The 18,944-nt window shown below is 57.2% G+C and overlaps 1 protein-coding gene across 1 annotated transcript; it reads left to right on the top strand.

Moving 5' to 3' along the window:
• The first annotated feature begins 806 nt into the window (after positions 1-806).
• LOC101881900 (LIM homeobox transcription factor 1-alpha-like) lies at positions 807-17,871 on the top strand. Its single transcript, XM_034071904.1, has 8 exons — positions 807-858; positions 3,539-3,725; positions 14,913-15,145; positions 15,576-15,733; positions 15,821-15,898; positions 16,625-16,757; positions 17,378-17,536; positions 17,717-17,871. The coding sequence occupies exons 1-8, from the start codon at positions 807-809 to the stop codon at positions 17,869-17,871; spliced, it is 1,155 nt and encodes a 384-aa protein (XP_033927795.1).
• Positions 17,872-18,944: the final 1,073 nt, after the last annotated feature.

Raw genomic sequence — 18,944 nt, forward strand, 5'->3', positions numbered from 1 at the left:
CTGTCGCGACAGAGCCCGGTAACCCCGCGGTGAGCAGCGGACCGGAGCCCCCCCCATCTCCCCCCTTTCCCAGCGACGGTCCCGGTCCGGACCCGTCGGTATCGCCCCTTGCGCGCACCGGGCTCTGCCCGCACCGAGAGGGGAAAGGAGGAGGCGGGGGTCCGGCCTCGATGGGGCCCCCGCCGCGCTCCCGGCTCAAGCGCGCTCCCGAGGGAGGCGGGGGGCGGCGGCGCGCACGGGCGCGGGCACGGGCGGGGGCTGCGCGCTCTGCCCCGCGCACGGTCGCGCCCGGCTCCGCTCCATTCCCGTCCCCTCCCCGCAGCCGGGATCGTTATCCCGGTGAGTGCCGCGGATGGACGGGGCGGGCGCAGGGATGCGGGGTCGGGAACCGACGGCCGGGATGCCCCGTGCGGGGGGAGACGCGGGGGTGCGCCCCGTCCGTGAACGGAGAGCCCGGCACCGGCTGCGCACGGCCCCGTCGGGCAGCCGTGTCCCGACCGGACGGGACGGGATGGGAAGCGGGGGGGGGGGGTGCTGGGAAACAGCACCCCCGGAGCCCCCGGTGCTGCCCCCGGTGCAGGCTCCGGGGGTGCCGGGGGTAAGGTCGGTCCCTACCCCAGCGGACCCGGGGGGAGCGGAGCGTGCGGCCGCCGCCGCCGCCGGGATTTCGTTGCCGTTCGTTAAGCGGAGCTTTGGGAAGCGGAAAACGAGAGGGAGGCACCGGGAGCCCCGACCGGCGGCGGGGTCGGGCAGTCCCGGTCCTTAACGCTCCTCTCCGCCCGCAGCCCCAGCGCTGGCCGCCGGCAATGAAGACCGAGGAGGCTCCGTCCTGCCTGCAGCAGGCGACGCCGGTCCTGGGCTTCGGTGAGTACCGGAGACACCGGGAGCGGGTGCCACGAACCGGGGAGCCCTCAGCGCCTGCAGCCTGTCCCATCCTCATCCCCATCCCCATCCTCATCCTCATCCTCATCCCCATCGCCATCCCCATCCCCATCCTCATCCTCCCGGACCTCTCCGGGGCTCTCGGCTTGTCCCTAAGTTACAGCAGGACCTGCAGGCCCTGCCTGCGCTTCCCGGTTTTCCGAATGATCCCATCGGCATTCCCGGCTCTTCTGCCGCGTTCATTGCCCACTATCGGGATTATCGGGAGGGAGAGAGGGAGCACCCCCTCGCCCAGCCTGGCTTTGTGGGTTGGTGATGCTGAGGCAGCCAAAGGCACTGCAAAATGGCATCTTGGCACCCCAAAGCATCCTTGCCCACGGACACAGCACAAGGGGACAGGGACACCACGAGCATCCATCCCTTGTCTGTCCCAGCCTCCTGGATAAGCCTCTTCGGAGCCTCAAGGTATCCCGGTCCTTGGGTGATTTTAGGGAGTATCCCAGGCACGGACCCATGGGGCTTTACGGATCCAAACTGGGAATTCCAGGGAGGAAATCTGCCCGTTGGGTGTTCACATGCCTGGGACAGGCCTGGATGCAGGGGGTTAAGTTTGGATCAGACCGGGATAAGGCACCGGAGCTGCCTCCTGTGTCCCCTTTCCACCCCTTCCTTGTTGTCCCTTTCCCCTTCCTCAGGGAGCCATGACATGGAAGGTGGGAATGCTCCTCGTTAACATCCCTGTGGCTCCAAACTGTTGCATTTTCAGAAGCCCGGTGTCTTTAAGGCACAATCTCCTTTACTTTCGGTTTTGCTCCTTCTCCTGCTCTGCCTTTTGGGAGGGATTCGGGCAGTTTTCCTGGGATTTTCTGCATCCCTTTCCCCCCTCGGAGCTCGGGATCTCTCCCAATGGGTTGCAGCATCACCTTGCTGGTGGCCTTGTGCTGAGAGACTCACGTGTGACCTATTGCAGGGCTCGGGCCCTGCATCCTGAGCCAGCATCCTGCTGCTTCCCATCACCCCGGGCTCCTCGGCATCCTCCTGCCTGCTCAGGGACAGATATCCTGGGCTGAAGTTCTGGATCTCTCCTTTTGAGGCTGATCCCACATTCCCAGGGCTCCAGCCTGATTTTCTATTGGATTATTCCCTGTTTCCCCCCTTAAATCAACCAGAAATTGGGGATTTGTAGTCCCAGATGCCTCTAACCCATGGGATCCTGTGGGTTACATGCAGCCCATGGGCTGGAAGTCAAGAAGGGTGACAGCGTTTGATGGCAGGAGTTAAAAACAGGAGGAAAAGTGACAAATGGAGCCTCAATGTGTGATAAATATCCAGGGAAAAGCTCTGTGCCTGCCCACAGCCCCTGGGATGCGGTTCCTTGTTGCCTCGGCCATGCAAGCCACTGCTCTGGCATCACCAGCTATTCCCTTTCCTTCTTCTGGGATTAAATCCTCATTCCCATTCCTGATGTGCTGGTTCCCAACGTGCAGGATGGGGCCTGGCCCCTTCCAGCTGCTGTGGTCACCCAGGACCCAGCACTTGCTGTGCCCAGCACAGCATCACCCGGCACAGGGATGCAGGCGATGCCCAATGCAGGACCCAAAGCCCAGCACCCAAAGAGGGGCAGCCTAAGCCTCTTGGGGGGCATAGAAAGCACCCCACAAAGCCCCTCCTTGTGTTGGTGCAACCACAGCAGCCTCCTCGATGTGTTTGTGGGCTTTCAAATGATCTCAGGGCATGGGGGGAAGTTAAATTGGGGGTTTGGGAAGCTTCCTGCATCCTGGGGTCCTCACATCCATCCTCAGTCTGTGCCCGCTGAGGTGGAAAAGCAGCTGCTTCATCCATGAAGGAGCATGGTCCTAAGGGCACCAGCATCATTCCTGGGATGCCATCGTGCCCCCAACCCTTCCAGGGGGCTTGGGAAGGATGGAGCAGCTCACAGGGGGATGAAGGCATGGAAAAGGTACAGAGGACAGGGAGAAGGAGGCTGTGGCCATTGGGAGAGGCTGCTGCTGCCTGGCTGGGCTGCAGCCCCGATCCAGCGCTCCAGAGAGAGCGTTTATTGCTCCCTCCTTCACCTTGGAGCTCTGCTGAAGCCTTTGAAGAGCAGCCACAGATGCAGGGGGTGATAACGGTGAGGAGGAGCAGCGGCTTCAAGAGGCGCTCTCAGCACCAAATCCGGGGGGAAAACTCCCTTCCCAGGGCATCGTTTCCCCTCCTGGCACGGGAAAACTCCCGTTTCTCCTCCAGGCACCGGAATTGTAGCATCACGGAATGGGTTGGGTTGGAAAGGAGGTGAAGATGATCCCGTTCCAACCCCTTGCCATGGGCAGGGGTGCTTCAACCCAGACCGTGGCACCCAAGGCTTTGTCTTAAGCACTGCAAGGGATGGAGCATCCATCACTTCTCCCATTCAACCCATCCCAGTGTCCCAGCACCCTCCCAGGGCACAACTTCCTTATCTCCAACCTGAACTTCCCCTGTTCCAGTCTGAGCCCATCGCCCCTTGTCCTATCCCTGCTGCAGGTCCCCCTCCAGCATCCTTGGAGCCCTCAGCTCCTCTCCTCCTGGCTCCATACAGGAGCTGCTCCTCGAGCTCCGCATCCTTGTTCCATGGAGGAAAACCCTTTTCTCACACCATCCTTCCCCCCCTTCCCAGGTCCCGATTCCAAGATGCGGGAAGTGTGTGCGGGATGCGACACCCCCATCGCCGACCGCTTCCTGCTCCGGGTCAATGAGCGCTCATGGCACGAGGCCTGTGTGAAATGTGCCGTGTGCCTGCAGCCGCTGGCCGGGACCTGCTACAGCCGCAACCGGCAGCTCTATTGCAAGCATGACTATGAGAAGTAAGTGATTCCCGGTATTCCTGCCTCTTCCCATCCATCCCGGCTCTGCTTGGACCATGTTGGGATCTGGGGGGGGAGTGAGGAAAGGCGTCGTGGTGTTGGTGGCATGGAGGTTGGTGAGATGCTCATGGTATCCATAGGGATGCTTTGGGATGGGGATAGAGAGGAAAGAAGGGATGAGCTGTGTGTGGCACTTGCTGGGGACAGGACACACGCAGGCATCCCGGGATGCTGCTGGGAAGAGGCTCCATCCATCCCCTGCTGTTTGGCAGCATCATCTAAAGCCTTTACGGTGCAATCCCATCTTCCCTGTGCTTCCCAAAGGAGAGCACAGCCTCCTCCCTTGTGTTTGGCAAGGGTTGGGAATGGTGATAAACACACCAGGCACAGCCATAGCCTGGTGAGCAAAGAGGAAGGACAGGCTGGATGAGCACGAGGGGCCTGGGATGCTTTGGACTTCCATAGGGACTGGGCTTTGAGCTCCATGGTTAACCGGATGAGGACACGTTTGCTGTAAGGAGCATGGTCTCCTCTTCCGGGTGCCGGTGACAGCATTCCCAAAGCCTCCGACGTTGCTGTTTGCCATTGATTTTGGGGCAGGATAACAGTGGCACTGCTCTGGTTTTCCTACCCCTGCTCCGCTCCATCCCACTCCCATGCTCCAAACCACACCTGAAGGGCTCCAGTTCCTCGGGCGCTTCCAAAGGTGTCTCCATTGTGCTTCCAGCATGGGAATTTCCTCCTGCTCCAGACTCTGATGTGTGTCCATCCCCGTCCCCCCCCATCCTATTCCTGTTTGGCCTTGACTTCCCAAAGCTCCTGGCTTTGGCCCCCAAGGCTGCAGGAGCCAGCATCGCCCTGGGCTTTGCGGTGACCTGGAGGGGAGCCCCATCTGGCACCAATCCCTGCTCCTCTGAAGCTGCTCCAGAAGAAGGGAAATGCTTTGAACAGGAAGATAAGGGCTGCAGCTGCAGCTGGACGTGGGCTGTGCAGCTCCGGCTGGAACGCTCAGCATCAAGATGGATGTTGCTCTGTCCCTACCCCATCCACCCACAGCCTGGAGGCTTTCGGGAGCCTCTTCCCCTCCTCTCTGGGGCCCAGGCACCTGCCCTGTAAACCCAGCACATGGAAAGGCAAAGGATGAGGGATGCAGGAGGGGATGGATGGAACCCCCCCCCCCCTCCATCCTTAAGGGGTGATAGCGCCGGGTGCTGTGCTTTGAAGTGTGCTCCATGGCCTGCCAGGGCCGGGGGAGCTGCCGAGGGATCGGAGCCATTGGAAGCCTTCCCCTCTCCTCTGCATCCTCCCCTGGTCCATGTGGAGCTGATTCAGCTCCCAGGGACCGGGGCTTGAACTCAGCTCAAACTTGAAGCTTTCCCCATCACTGCTGAGCACCCTCATGGGCCCCCAGCATCTCCATGGGGGGAGGACTGGGGGGGGGGGGGGGTTGGACCAGGACGTGGAATCAGGGAATGGGTTGGGATGGAAAGGAGCTGGATGTCATCTGGTTCCAACCCCTTTGGCATAGGCAGGGACGCCTCAGCCTCAACCATGGCACCCAAGGCTCTGTTTGAACCCTGCCAGGGATGGAGCATCCAGACCTTCTCCATTCAACCCATCCCAGTGTCCCAGCACCCTCCCAGGGCACAACTTCCTTATCTCCAACCTGAACTTCCCTGTTTCAGTTTGAACCCATCACCCCTTATCCAATCCCTACATCCCTGATGGTCCCTCTCCAGCATCCTTGTATTGGGATTGGAAGTCCAGCCATTGGCTCTGCCTGCATCCCTTTTAGGGTCCTCTCAGGTCTCTTTTAGGATCCTCTTGGAGCTGGTCCCATCCTTGCTGGCTGAGATGCTCAGGACCTTCTTGTGCACAAGGATATTCCTACCCCCATGAAAAGGTGGCCGAGGCTTGGGGAAATGCCTCTGGAAACCCATCCCAACCAACCTCATCCAGCCCTGCACGCCAAGCAGGGATGCTTTGAGGCCGCACCATTTGGTACCCTGGGGGCACATCCAGCATCGTCCTATTGGGACCATTCTGGCCCATCCTTTGTGCTGTGGGGGATAGGAAAAGCCCAGAAGGGAGGTGACCACTGGGATGGGAATGGAATGGCTTGGGAAATGGGGAATAGGAGCGGGCTTTTTGCATTAGGTGGAGGAAGGAGGTTGAAGAAGTAGGTTCAGACGATGGCTGGGATGCAGGGCGAGGGCAAAGGGACCCAAAAGCCTTTTGTGCACCCAGAGAAGGAGCCAAGGAGTAGCTGAAGAGGCAGAGAGGGAAGCACTGGGGCCTGAGCCACATCCAGCCCCTTGGCAGCTCTTCTGAGCGAGCTGGTTAATGTTTAAAGCCATGTGGGAGGGCTCCTGTTGGAGCAAAGGTAGGAGAAGGGCAGGACAAACCCCAGTGCATTCCAGGGGCAGGAGTCAGGCCCTGAAAGAGATGGAATTCGTGTTGGAAGCACAAGGATTTGGTTGGCTTTGTTTGGATGGCATTTGGTGATGCCATCAGAGAGCTTCCTAAGCTTGAGGATGTGGAAAAACGGAGCTTGGGATGTGCTGATAACTGAAAACCAGGGATTCAAGGACAAAACAGCGCCTAAATGTGATGGATCGCAATGCTACTGCTTGTAAAAGGGGCTGGTCCATAGAATGGTTGGGGTTGGAAAGGACCTTAAGGATTATCCAGCTCCATCCCCAAGCTTGGCCTGTGCTGAGCATCCCAACCCTCTTGCTCTGAAGGCAACAGGCAAGGCTCCATCCTTGGCCATGGGCAGCAATGGGGTCCCCCCCATGTCCCATCTCCTGCTGCCCTCGCTCCTCACCAGGCTGGAGGCTGCAATAGGAGTGAGCAGATACATGGGGCAAGGAAGGACATTGGGGCAGGAGGTGATGGACGGAGCTCCTGAGCATCACAACAGGAGATGAGGGGATGCAGGAGGTGGGAAGAGCCTTCAGCTCCTTCCACTTCCCTTGGGCTGGGTGATGGGGCTGATCCTGGGCACCCTTTGATAGCACCCATGCAGTGCTCCTTCCACGAGCATCCCCAGGGATCTGAGGCTTCAGCAACCAACCCAATCCCAGAATCTCCTGCTTCCCCCCCCCCCCCATCATCCCAAAGATTCCCTCTTTCCTCATTGGGTGGGTGGCTGAGCCCTCGCTCCCGCAGGGAATGGAGCCCGTCTGGTGATGAATGACATTCATTACACAGAGCATCTCCCAGCCCAGGTCCTGCTGTTCCCTCGCCTTGCTTTGCTCCCAGGGAACTCCATAATCACTGTGCAAGATGCAGATGTGCCTTGAGTGGGATTAAGGAAGCAGGCACCGCGTTCCTCTGCTCCCTGCAGTCAGTTCCATACCTGGGGGAGGCAGAACTTTGGGTCTGGGTCATGAAATCTCCTTTACTTTGATGGATTCTTGCTCTTTTTGGCTGCTTTCCCTTCCATACTCCATGTCCCAGGGCTTGGAATCCCTTCCGGACCCCTTGTCATCAACTTGCACCCTATTCCCAGGCAGAGTCGCCTTGCACGGCTCCTTGGGTGCTGTGGCTATGTCCTGCCTGCACGCTTCCCTTGCTTTCTCTTCGGATGAGGGATCATAGGATCATGGAATGCTTGGGTTGGAAAGGACCTTAACATCACCCACTTCCAAGCCTCTCCATGGGCTAGGCCGTGGCACCCAAGGAAAAGGAATAAATGACCCCTCAAAAGGCTTGGATAGCCAAGAGAGTGACAGTGAATCAAGGGATCACCCCCTTCCAAGCAGAGGACACTGGTGTAGCTGGTTTGGAGCCCTGGCACTCTCAATGGAAGTCACTCCTTCTCCCTTTCAGGGAGCTTTATGGGCTTGTCCAAAGCTTCTTGTAGCCCCTTTAGGCACTGAGGTCTCCCCTTAAGGAGCCTTCTCTTCCCTGGAGGTTGCTGCTGTTCTCATCCCAGCACCTCCATTCCCTTCCCCATGCCTGGAATGCCGGCAGCAGCAGGGGCAGGATGTTACCTGCCCTCCCTGAGCCCTGCAGCTCTCATCCCCTTTCCCAAAGCAGCATCCCAGGAAGGGCTCCGGCACCATAGAAGAGCATCCCAGAAGCGACCGGCTTGGAGAAGAGCTTGAGGATCGCATCCCCTGCAGGCTCTGAGCCGGGGGGTGGGAAGGAAGGATCCAGAGGCTGCTCCATCTCCCTCATCCCGGATCAGGGACCACCAGAGGGCAGCCGTGAAGGCAGCGGTGCCCGGACCGAGCTCTTCCGAGCCCGTTTCCCGCAGTGCCAGGGGCCGCAGCGCTGGGAAGCGGAGCTGGTCCCAACCAGCATCCGCATCCCAATAGGCTCCTTAATGCTATAAGAGAGCGGGTTCAGCCCACATTAGAGCGTGGCAAAGGGAGCCCAGGCCCTGTTCCTCCCTTTAACACCCAGTATCCACTGGAAGGCACCGGGATGCAGGGATGCATCCCTGGCAAAGGTTTAAGGCAAAGCGACTTAGAGCGGTGCATCCATCCCTGTAGTGTCACATCTCTGATTGCCAACTGGCCTAACACTGAAACCAGTGTTTTCCTTCTTCTTACCCCTTTTAACCCCCCTCCTCTTCATTCCTCCCCCATCCATCACCATCAGACATGGAGATCTCACCGTTAATCCTCGTGTTAAACAGGGGCAGTTTCATCTCTTTACATCTGGGTGATGCTCAAGGGGTGTCTGCCTTAAGAGCATCCACACAGAGGGGGTGGGAAGGGGATTACAGCAGAGCTGGAGCAGCTTTACCTCCAGCTCCTGTTCTGAGGGTCACTGTCAGCTCCATCCCTCTCCTCAATCCTACCTCAGCCTTACTTATAGGGGAGCTTGGATTCTTTCTCTAGCAAACCCTGCTTTAAAGGACTTGAAAGGGAGACTCCTTCCCATCCCATTCCCAGCCTTGCAGGGAGGCTGCTCTGTGATTTCCAACCCGGATGGGGACCACAGCACTGATGTGCCCAGGGGTTATTCCAACAACCAAGCAGGGCATGGATGGGAATCACAGTTCCTAACTCCACCTGCCCACCTCTAGCCCTGGGCTGCAAAGCTTGGGAACCTTTTGGAGCCCTGAAGCCCTTATTCCCTTTGGAATGCCTTTTGCCAGGCTCCGTGTTGGGATGGGCTGGAGCTGAACGCTCCTGCAGCATCCCCGGTGCCACGGCACAGCTTCCTCCTCCATTAAAACAGAGGGAAGAGGGAGCGAGCAGAGAGTTTAATTTAAACCCATCTCCCAAGCTTGTTCTTTCCTCAATCAATATTGCTTTTTACATCATATCTAATCTCTTCCCAGCGCCCCCCCCCCCTCTTTCCGAAGTAAAACTTAATGAAATAATTCTAATGAATGTTTAATGATATTCTTTTGTCATTATTAAAGCCGTAATAAAAGCGGCTGCGGCCCCTGCGCCTCCCTCCCCCTCATCCCTATCCCAGCACCAACCCTCCCCATTCCCTGCTGCCCCGCTGGCTCTTCCCCCCCCTCCCCTCCTTGTGCTGTGACAACGGCAGCTTTCAGACCTGCAAACAGGAAATGAGAATGGGAGAAACAGGATATTGAGCTTGGATGCTATCTGGAGCCGTAATATCACCCCTAGCTACTCCGTGCAGGAGCCCTTCTCCTGCCAGGCATACTAATGGAGATGGGGATCCTGCCCGCAGCCAGGCAGGACCGGAGCAATCGGGATGAGGAGCACCCAGCTCGGAACCTGGAGGCCTGGAGAGAGGGTTTGGGTTGTGCCGTGTTGGGTGGAAAAGGGGAAGGAAGAGGAGAGAGGAAGGAGCTGGTGGTTCCCTTCATAGGGGATGTGGTGGTGATGCAGGATCTGAAGCTGTCCCCACTGCTCTAGGAGCAGGCTTTGCTTTGTCCCTGCCAGCTGTGGAATAGCCTTGGAGCTGGAGGAGCTTTAAGCTCCCTTCCAACCCATTCCATGACCCCACAAAGAGCTTTGGAATGACAGCGGGCACAATGCATGGGCTGCAGAGCAGTAGAAGCAGCAACGGCTCTTTAAAGAGGTTTATAGGACCACAGGATGGATGGGGTGAAGGGACCCTAAAGCTCCCTCCAGTTCCAACCCCCTCCCATGGGCAGGGATACTTCCCATTAGAGCAGCTTGCTCCAACCTGGCCTTGAGCACTGCCAGGGATGGGGCAGCCACAGCTTCTCTGGGCACCCTGTGCCAGCACCTCAGCACCCTCCCAGGGCACAACTTCCTTATCTCCAACCTGAACTTACCCTGTTCCAGTTTGAACACATCACTCCTTGTCCTTGTCCCTCTCCAGCATCCTTGGAGCCCCTTTAGATACTGAGAGCTGCCCTGAGGTCTCCATGCAGCTTCTCTTCTCCAGCCCCAATGTTCTCAGCCTGGCTCCATACAGGAGCTTCTCCAGCTCATCCAACAGCTCCATGTCCTTACATTGAGGACACCAGAGCTGGATGCAGCCTGAGAGCAAAGGGGCAGCATCACCTCCATCACCTCCTTTGGATGCAGCCTGAGAGCAAAGGGGCAGCATCACCTCCATCACCTCCTTTGGCTGCAGCCTGAGAGCAAAGGGGCAGCATCACCTCCATCACCTCCTTTGGATGCAGCCCGAGAGCAAAGGGGCAGCATCACCTCCATCACCTCCTTTGGATGCAGCCCAAGGGGCCGAGCCCTGCAGGTGGGCTATGGATGGGGCTGGAGGAAGATGCTTTCCAAAGCACAGAACCCCCTTTTCCCAGCGGGAACACCACCCCTCCATCACCCATCACCTGACAGCCACCTCCACCGCTTGGCACTTCCATAGGGAAAAGCAAAGGGGGGGGGGTAGGAAGAGCCAAGCCCCAGTTTTTGTTCACATTCAGCAGCGATAGGAGAGGGGCCTGGTGGATGCTGGGAGATTTTAATAAAGAAGACAGGCCTGTGAAATGCAATAAAAGAGTTCATCAGATTATGTGCTGATGGCTCCGTGCCACCGCGCTGGCAGCAATATCCTCACAAGGGGGGGGGGGGGTTAACCCCTTGAGGGACCCGATTGAATCTGACAGCAGCGCTTCACTCCTGGCCCTTGCATCTTGATGATGCTCCCCAGCTTTGGGAGCCTCTTTTCTTTGGGGGGGATTGGGAAGCTCGTTGGGGATCCCCGTTTTTGGTTGGGTTTGGGCATCAGCTTTTGGGGCTGGGAATGGCTCAGTGAGGAGCAGTCAAGCAGGACCACACATGGGAGATGCAGGGGTTGGGGTTCCTTGGGAGATGCTGCAGCCTGTGGAGGATGCTGAGGTCTTTGCTGTGTGCTCCATCCCCAAACCCTCTCCTAGCGCCCATCAGAGGAGGTCTGGGGGTGTTTGAGGCTTGGCTGCTGGGGACAAGAGGCACAATTGTGTAACAGCACCATTGGAAAGCTCCTCTCTGGCCTTAAATCCATCCATGTAGAGCCACAGAGAGCTGCGGAGGGGATGGAGAATAAAGGCAACCGGTGCCCCCAAATTACTCCTTGTCCCTCTGAGCCAGAAATGAAGCAGAAGGAAATACCCCCCCCCCCTTTCCTTAAGCCCCTGGTGCCATTCCATAGGGCTCAGCTGGGGTGTCAATGGCTGTCGGGGGGGGGGAATGAAAGAGTGGATTGTGCTGCTGCTGCCTCCTCGTGTCCCTCGGGTACCCCCTTCCGTCCCCATCCCAAAGGTGGAAGGGGGCTCTGCGAGTTCCCCCTCACTGTTTCAGGCAGCCACAATGGGGTCTGCAGCTCAGTGTTAAGTAAACAGCCCTTGCTTAAGCCTGGCCCGCTTCATTTTGACTAAACCCTAACCAAATAAGCTGGTTCCATGGAGCACAGGCTCCATTCAGCATTCCTTGCTTCATTAACACCTCTTAATCCCAGCCAGACAACCCCATGCCCCCCCCCAAGAATTACCCTTCCCAGGCCTGGGTCAGCATCTTCTCTGTGCCACGGCAGGGCAAGAGGGGTTCTCAACTGCTGCTCCCTTCATCCCATTCCCATCTGGAGAGCTGGGATGCGGCTTCTCCTCCAGAGCCATGGGCAGGGAGAGCCGGGACAGGGATGCTCTGCAAGGATGAAGGGAGACTCAAGCACTTGGGGTGTTTTACCAGGGCTAAAGGAAGTGCAGGAGATGCCTGAAATGATGTAGGAAGGTCTCAGAGCTCCTCATCCATGTGGGAAAGCCGGATGGACACAGGCGGTGGCTTTGCTGCCATTCCTCTTCCTGCTGCTCTGCACTTCCCAAGCTCCTTGGAGGGGAAGGAATCGCATCGGGGGGCTCCAAACCTGCTTTGTTAGGGAAAGAGGAGCAACTTGTTCATGGTATATATACAGAATATGGAATAGGTAACTCCATGCTACAGGATGCTGCCTCCAAGGATGTGAAGGCTGCTCTGCTGCCCACAGCATCCCTTCTCCTGCCTTTAGTGTCCAAGGGGGTGAGGCTCTTCTCTGGGAGCAAGCAGAGATCTCCCTTGTGTCCCTGCTGGTCCTCAATGCACTTAGAATCATGGAATGGGATGGGTTGGAAAGGAGCTGAAGATGATCCAGTTCCAACTCCCTGTTATGGGCAAGGACACTTCACCCTAGGCCATGGCAACCAAGGCTCTGCCTTGGCCATTGCCATTGATGGAGCATTCACAACATCCTTGGGCAGCCCATCCCAGCATCCCAGCACCCTCCCAGGGAAGAACTTCCCTTTCTTTCCAACCTGAACTTCCCTGTTTCCAGCTCCCAAACCTCCTCGGAAGGCCCTGGCAGTGAGGGAGAGATGCGTTCTGTTCCTATGGCAACGCAAACAATATTACCTCGGCTTAACCGGATTCCGGCAATATTAAAACCAGGCTCTTTAGGAATTCCTGGTGTTGGGAAGGCTGAGAATTTTAATTTGGTGTAATGCGAGCTGACACCGTGGTTATGAGCTGCTTTGCTGGGTGCTTGCTTCAATTAGCACCAAGCAGAGGGGATTTGCTGTTGGGCAGATGCAGGCTTGTGGCTCCTGTGATGTCCGGAGCTCGATGGAGTTCGGCTGCAGGAGCCGCGCTTCTAGCCTTGTCCATGGAATTCTGCTCGGTGCCCTATGGGTGAATGGGATTCCGTGCCCAGCTCCAGCATCCCTTTCCATGCGTGCTCCATCCTGGACACTCTGCATGGCCAAGAGTCACAGGTTGGAAAGGAGCTTAAGATCATCCAGCTCACACTAGGCCCAATGACTTCCACACTCCCAATGTTCCCAGCCTGGATCCATACGGGAGCTGCTCCAGTCCCTGCTCATCCTCATGGCTTGCCCCAAGAGCTCAATGGAAGCCCATCACACTCGTAGCTCTCCTCTACCTGCCTTGGCTAAGCAAGATTCTGGATGTTTTCCCCAAGGAACTGGTGATAGCAGAGGCTGGAAGTGTAAAAGCAGACAGGGAATGCTCCAGTATCCATACGGATAAAAGTAAAGGGAACACAAGCGTGAACCAAGACAGGGACTTTTCCATCAGTGTTTCCCTAACTTATCCCATTCCTTCCTTGGAGATGGGTCAGGGTATTGAAGGAATGCTTCTGTTTGCCAGGTCTATGGATGTGGGGCTCCGGGGTGGACTGGGATGTAACATAGGAGTAATCCTGTCTCTGAGAGATATGGGAAGAGCAGATGCACCCCCATTATCCAGGCTTGAGGGGGGAATCCCTGCGCCTGATTCTTGGGGTTGCAATGAACACGGGGTCAGGCTCCATCCCATCAGCTTCCATGTGGGATTGAAGGCCAGGAACATGCCTCATGCTCCTGCTGAGCCCAGGTACCTGTGATCATGCACTGGCTCTATCCTTGGCTCCTTTTTATCCCAGTTCACTTCTGCAATAGGAGGATGCTGGTGTTCGGAAAGGGACGGGTTTGGACTCAGCCCAGATTCCATGCCTGGAACACGCTCCCAGTTCACCCCTTCCTAAGAGAGATGTGGTGAAAAGGCTGCTCCTTGCTCCCCTCTCCACCCACATTCCATGCTCCTATTCCAAGCCTGCCTTCCGCACAGACAAAGAGGGAAGGACGGGCAGAGACGCAAACCAGCCTGGACACAAAGGAGCCAGAAATCCCACCCCATCCCACTTGGAACGGCCCAGGCCCTCCAGCCACTGCCCGCCACAAATCCATGGTGGTATTTGGAAGGGATGAGCCCACCCCTGTAAAGCCTCTTCATCCCGCTCCATGGAGTTTGCCAGGAGGATTAACCCAGGCTTGTTGGCAATCCCAGTTTATGAGTTCCCTGCTGGTGGGGAAGCTCCTGTGTGTTTAAACAACAGCCTAATTAATCCCTGTTTTATTGCTTTCCCTTGTCAAGGGGCTCAGGAGAAGCTGTCACTGCCGCTCCCACTTGTTTAGATCCCAAATTACTTCATCACAACCATCTGCTCTGCACACGGATGCTCGGCGCTTGGTTTGCTATGGGGCACGAACGGCATCCCCTCCGCCGGCAGGGGTCTTCCATAGGGAGAACTTCCATGGGAAGGGCTCTCCCTAGGAGCAGCCTCACAGGCAGCAAGCAGAGGAAGAAGGGACCTCGAGCTCTGTCCTCTTGTGTTGCTCCCTGCTACGATGGAGGCTCAAGAAAGGCCCAAGAGACATTTGGGATCAGAGAATCATGGCATGGGTTGGGTTGAAGGGACCTTATTTGGGATCATAGAATCATGGCATGGGTTGGGTTGAAGGGACCTTATTTGGGATCATAGAATCATGGCATGGGTTGGGTTGAAGGGACCTTATTTGGGATCATAGAATCATGGCATGGGTTGGGTTGAAGGGATCTTATTTGGGATCATAGAATCATGGCATGGGTTGGGTTGAAGGGACCTTATTTGGGATCATAGAATCATGGCATGGGTTGGGTTGAAGGGATCTTATTTGGGATCATAGAATCATGGTATGGGTTGGGTTGAAGGGACCTTAAAACTCAAGCCTCTGCCATGGGCAGGGACAACAGACATTTGGGATCAGAGAATCATGGCATGGGTTGGGATGAAGGGACCTTAAAGCCCAAACCTCTGCCATGGGCAGGGACACCTTCCCCTAGAGCAGGGTCTCCATCGCACCGGAACATCATGGGTTGATTTGGGATGTGCCAACACGGCCCCAGACCTCCACCGAAGCCCCTTCTGGCTCCCTGCTCCCCAGCCCGGCTCTGACCTCGCCTCCTAAAGCCTCCTAAAGCCCAAACCCCTCTGCAGGCTCTTCCAGACCAAGTGCAGCAGCTGCTTGAAGGCGATCGCCCCCTCCGAGCTCATCATGCGGGTGCTGGAGAACGTCTACCACGTGCACTGCTTCTGCTGCTGCGAGTGCGAGCGGCGCCTGCAGCGTGGTGATGAGTTCGTGCTCAAGGAGGGACAGCTCCTGTGCCGCAGTGACTATGAGAAGGAGAAGGAGATGCTGAGCGCCATCAGCCCCGCGCCCACCGAGTCTGGTGAGGGCTGCGGGCAGCCTTGGAAAGGGCAGGGCCTGCTCAGTTCTATGGGGAGGGTTGTGAAGGGAGGTGATGGAGGTTGTAGCATCTTCTCCCCTTGGCCATAGTGGGGTACCAGGTTGCTGAGGTCCCCCTGTGCGATGCCAATACCATTGGATGGGCTCATCTGAGATGCTATAGAAGGGATGATGAGGGGAAGCCTTGTAAAGGGCAGGTCCTGCTCAGTTATGGGGATGGTTGCAAAGGGAGGTGATGGAGGTCAGTGGAGGTTGTAGCATCTTCTCCCCTTGGTGATAGGTGGGTACCAGGTTGTTGAGGTCCCCTTCTGCGATGCCAAGACGATTGGATGGGCTCATCTGAGATGCTATAGGAGGGGTGATGTGGGGCTGCCTCTGAGGTGACCACATCCCCATCCCTGTTTGCATTGCAGTGAAGAGCGAGGACGAAGACGGGGGCCACGCACACGGCAAAGGCAGCGAGGAGAGCAAGGACCACAAGCGCTCCAAGCGCCCGCGCACCATCCTGACCACGCAGCAGCGTCGAGCCTTCAAGGCCTCCTTCGAGGTCTCCTCTAAACCCTGCAGAAAGGTAGAAGGAGCCCAAGGGAACCTTTGGAGCCTCAGAGGCTGTGAAACAGCTTCAGGTCTGATGCAGCTCTCGGGGGGTTGGGGACAGGTACGAGAGACCCTGGCAGCCGAGACGGGCTTGACCGTGCGGGTGGTGCAGGTCTGGTTCCAGAACCAAAGAGCCAAGGTGAGTGAGAGGTCCTGTGCCACGGGCTCTGCATCCCCATCCGGTCCCATCTGTGCCTGCTCAGTTAAGAGGGAGCAAAGAACAGCTCAGAGGACAAAGGGGAGGTGAGAGGAGCAGAGGAACCAAAGCATGGTCCAGCTTCTGCTTACAACACAGACCTGGGAGTAGCAACAGCTTAAGGAGAAATCCAACCCCCTGTTAAGGGTAGATCACAGGATCACATAGCAGGTTGGGAGGGACCTTAAAGCTCATCCAGTTCCAACCAGGACATCTTCCACTGGAGCAGCTTGCACCAACCTGGCCTTGAGCACGACCAGGGATGGAGCATCCAAACCTGCTCCGTTCAACCCATCACAGTGTGCCACCAACCTCATGGGGAAGAGCTCATCTCCATCTCCCCTCTGGTGGGTTAAAGCCGTTCCCCTTTGTCCCATCGCTCCATCCCTTGCCCAAAGCCCCTCTCCAGGTTCCTTGTAGCCCCTTTATGCACTGCAGAGAACATTGGCTGCAGAGGAGGCACTCGTGGGGTCTCTGAGCAGGGTTAGAGCAGGGGAAAGGCAAGCAGCCCCTGTTGCTGCGGTGTCAAACACAGCTCCCTCCCTCAGTCAGCACCTCAGACCTGGGCTCTCCATCCCCATCTCCATCTCCATCTCCATCCCCATCCCCATCCCCATCCCCATCCCCATCCCCATCCCCATCCCCATCCCCATCCCCATTCCCTTGCAGATGAAGAAGATTGCCCGCAGGCAGCAGCAGCAGCAGCAGCAGCAGCAGGAGCAGGAGCAGTTGGGTAACCCTCGCCTGGGTACCGGCAGAGGCACCGGTCGCAATAGCAGGCAGAGCAATGATGACAGTGAAGGTGAGGAGCTTGGTGGGATGGAGGGGCTTGACCTGGGTGTATGGGAGAGGGGACGCAAGAAGAGAGGAGCAAAGTCATGCAGGGTGTAGCAGAACTGGTACTTACAAGCTGGAGGAACCAGGGATTGAGACCCCGTCCTCGTGGCGCAGCATCTACCTCCTGCTTTTTCATGGAATCATGGAATCAGCCAGGTTGGAAAAGAGCTTTCAGCTCCTCAAGCCCAACTTTGAGCCCAGCTCTCCCAAGGCCACCATGAACCCATGGCTTTGTCTACACGGTTGGGCAACACTTCCGACGTTCCAAGGCCTCACCACCCTGTGGGGAAGGAATTGTTCCTCATTCCCATCTCAAGTTTCCCTTGGGCAGCTTGAGGCTGTTCCCTCTTGTCCTATCACTTCAGAGAAGACAATGGGGTTATCCCTGTTGCTCACAGACGCGGTGAATGCTCCATCCCTGGCAATGCTCAAAGCCTTGGGTGCCGTGGTCCATCCCTGCCCATGAGGTCCTTTCCAAGCCAAATGAACACACAGAGCTTAGGCACTGCCTGGTGCTGCTGCTGCTCCAGCACCAGGGCCCTGAGCACCCTCTGCTCCAACCCATCCCACTGCTCGTGTCTTTAGACAGCGCCAGTGTTCACGGCTTGGATGGGCTCCTGGTTCCCTATCCCCGCATCCCCCAGCAGCAGCTCCTGCCCCTGGACCAGAACGGCTACAGCACAGACCTGTACAGACAAGGGCTGACACCTCCCCAGCTGCCAGGAGACCACCTGCACCCCTACGGTAGGAGGATGCTGAGGAGCTCCCTGCATCCCAGCTGCACATCCCAGTCCAAGCTGGGGCTGCAGGCAGTGGTCCCCAGGGCTTGGGCTTTGTGCTGAGCCCTTCTCGGCCGCTTGTGCTCTTGCCATGGGATGTGCTCGGGCCACATTGGCCCCGTTTCCCTTTTCCTTCCTCTTCCAGACTCGGAAGGAGTCTTTCACGACATGGACAGCGACAGCATCAGCCACCTGGGGGACTGCCTGCTCTCCACGCCTGAAGCCAACCTCCTCCAAGCCCGCGTGGGCAACCCCATCGACCGCCTCTACTCCATGCAGAGCTCCTACTTCACATCCTGACCATGGAAAAGCCGCCAGCCCTTCCCTGAGGAGCTCCAGTGGCTGCTGCTTCCTCTTCACAGTGAGGGTGAGGGAGAAGAACCAAGGCTGAGACCTTCAGAGACGTTCCTTGAGCATCACACAATGGAGGAGGCAACTCCATCACGTCCCAACACTAACTCATGGGGCCCTTGCAGAGCCTGCAGGACTTTGGAGAGCCCCTCTCCTCTTTTCTAGCCACCAGTAGACCCGTGCTATGATGTTGTTTAGCTGTACCTTTAGCAGTTTGTCCAGTGTTGAAGCTTTTGAGCATCGTGTCCTGCAAGCAGAGCCTGGCCAAGCTCCCCAGAGCCGCCCCTAGAAGCAGGAGGAGCCACAGATCCCTTTATCGAAGCCTTGGTTGCAGCTTGCCCTGCTCCTTTGCCTCGTTTCCCAAAGGCTCTGACTTGCAACCGGGAAATCCAAGGTCCTGAGGGATGTCCCTGCTGCTTCCCAGCTTTTCTATGTGAGCCGGGACAGGTTTGTGACATTTGCCACTTGGTGATGCGCATCCATCATCCATCCCCGTGCCACGAGGCAGGCAAGGCACAAGCAGCGATGCTTTGTACCCACAGCAGGAAAGAGCAGAGAATGGAAACCTCTGTTGGCACCAATGGGAAGCTCTCGATTCTCCTGCCTAGGACCCAAGGCTGGGGTTTCATTCTTTCCATAGGTGAAGGAAAGCTGGAAGCCCTGGCAAGGCCTAAACCAGCACACCAGCAGAAGGAATACTCACTTGCCCTCATCTATTTGAACTGAACAGACAACTCCCAAAGGGAATAGTGACTCTTTTCCAACCTGGCATCTCCAGAGCTGGAGCCCACTGATGCAGCCGGGGAGCCCATGGCTCTGTACGTGGGGCACATCCAAGCCTCCCCAGGTTGGTTTTAAAGGGGTGCAGCCTCTCCAATGTAAAGGGAATGCCTGATTCCTGTTGTCTGCAGTTCCAGAGGCCCAGCCAGAGCCCTTAGCATCACTCTTGCTTCCCCTTTAATAAAGCTGTGTGAACGTGACCCCTGCTCATGTGCCCTCACTTCCCATTGCCCCTGCAGCAT

This window comes from Melopsittacus undulatus, chromosome 23, assembly GCF_012275295.1.
Source record: "Melopsittacus undulatus isolate bMelUnd1 chromosome 23, bMelUnd1.mat.Z, whole genome shotgun sequence".
NCBI lineage: Eukaryota > Metazoa > Chordata > Aves > Psittaciformes > Psittaculidae > Melopsittacus > Melopsittacus undulatus.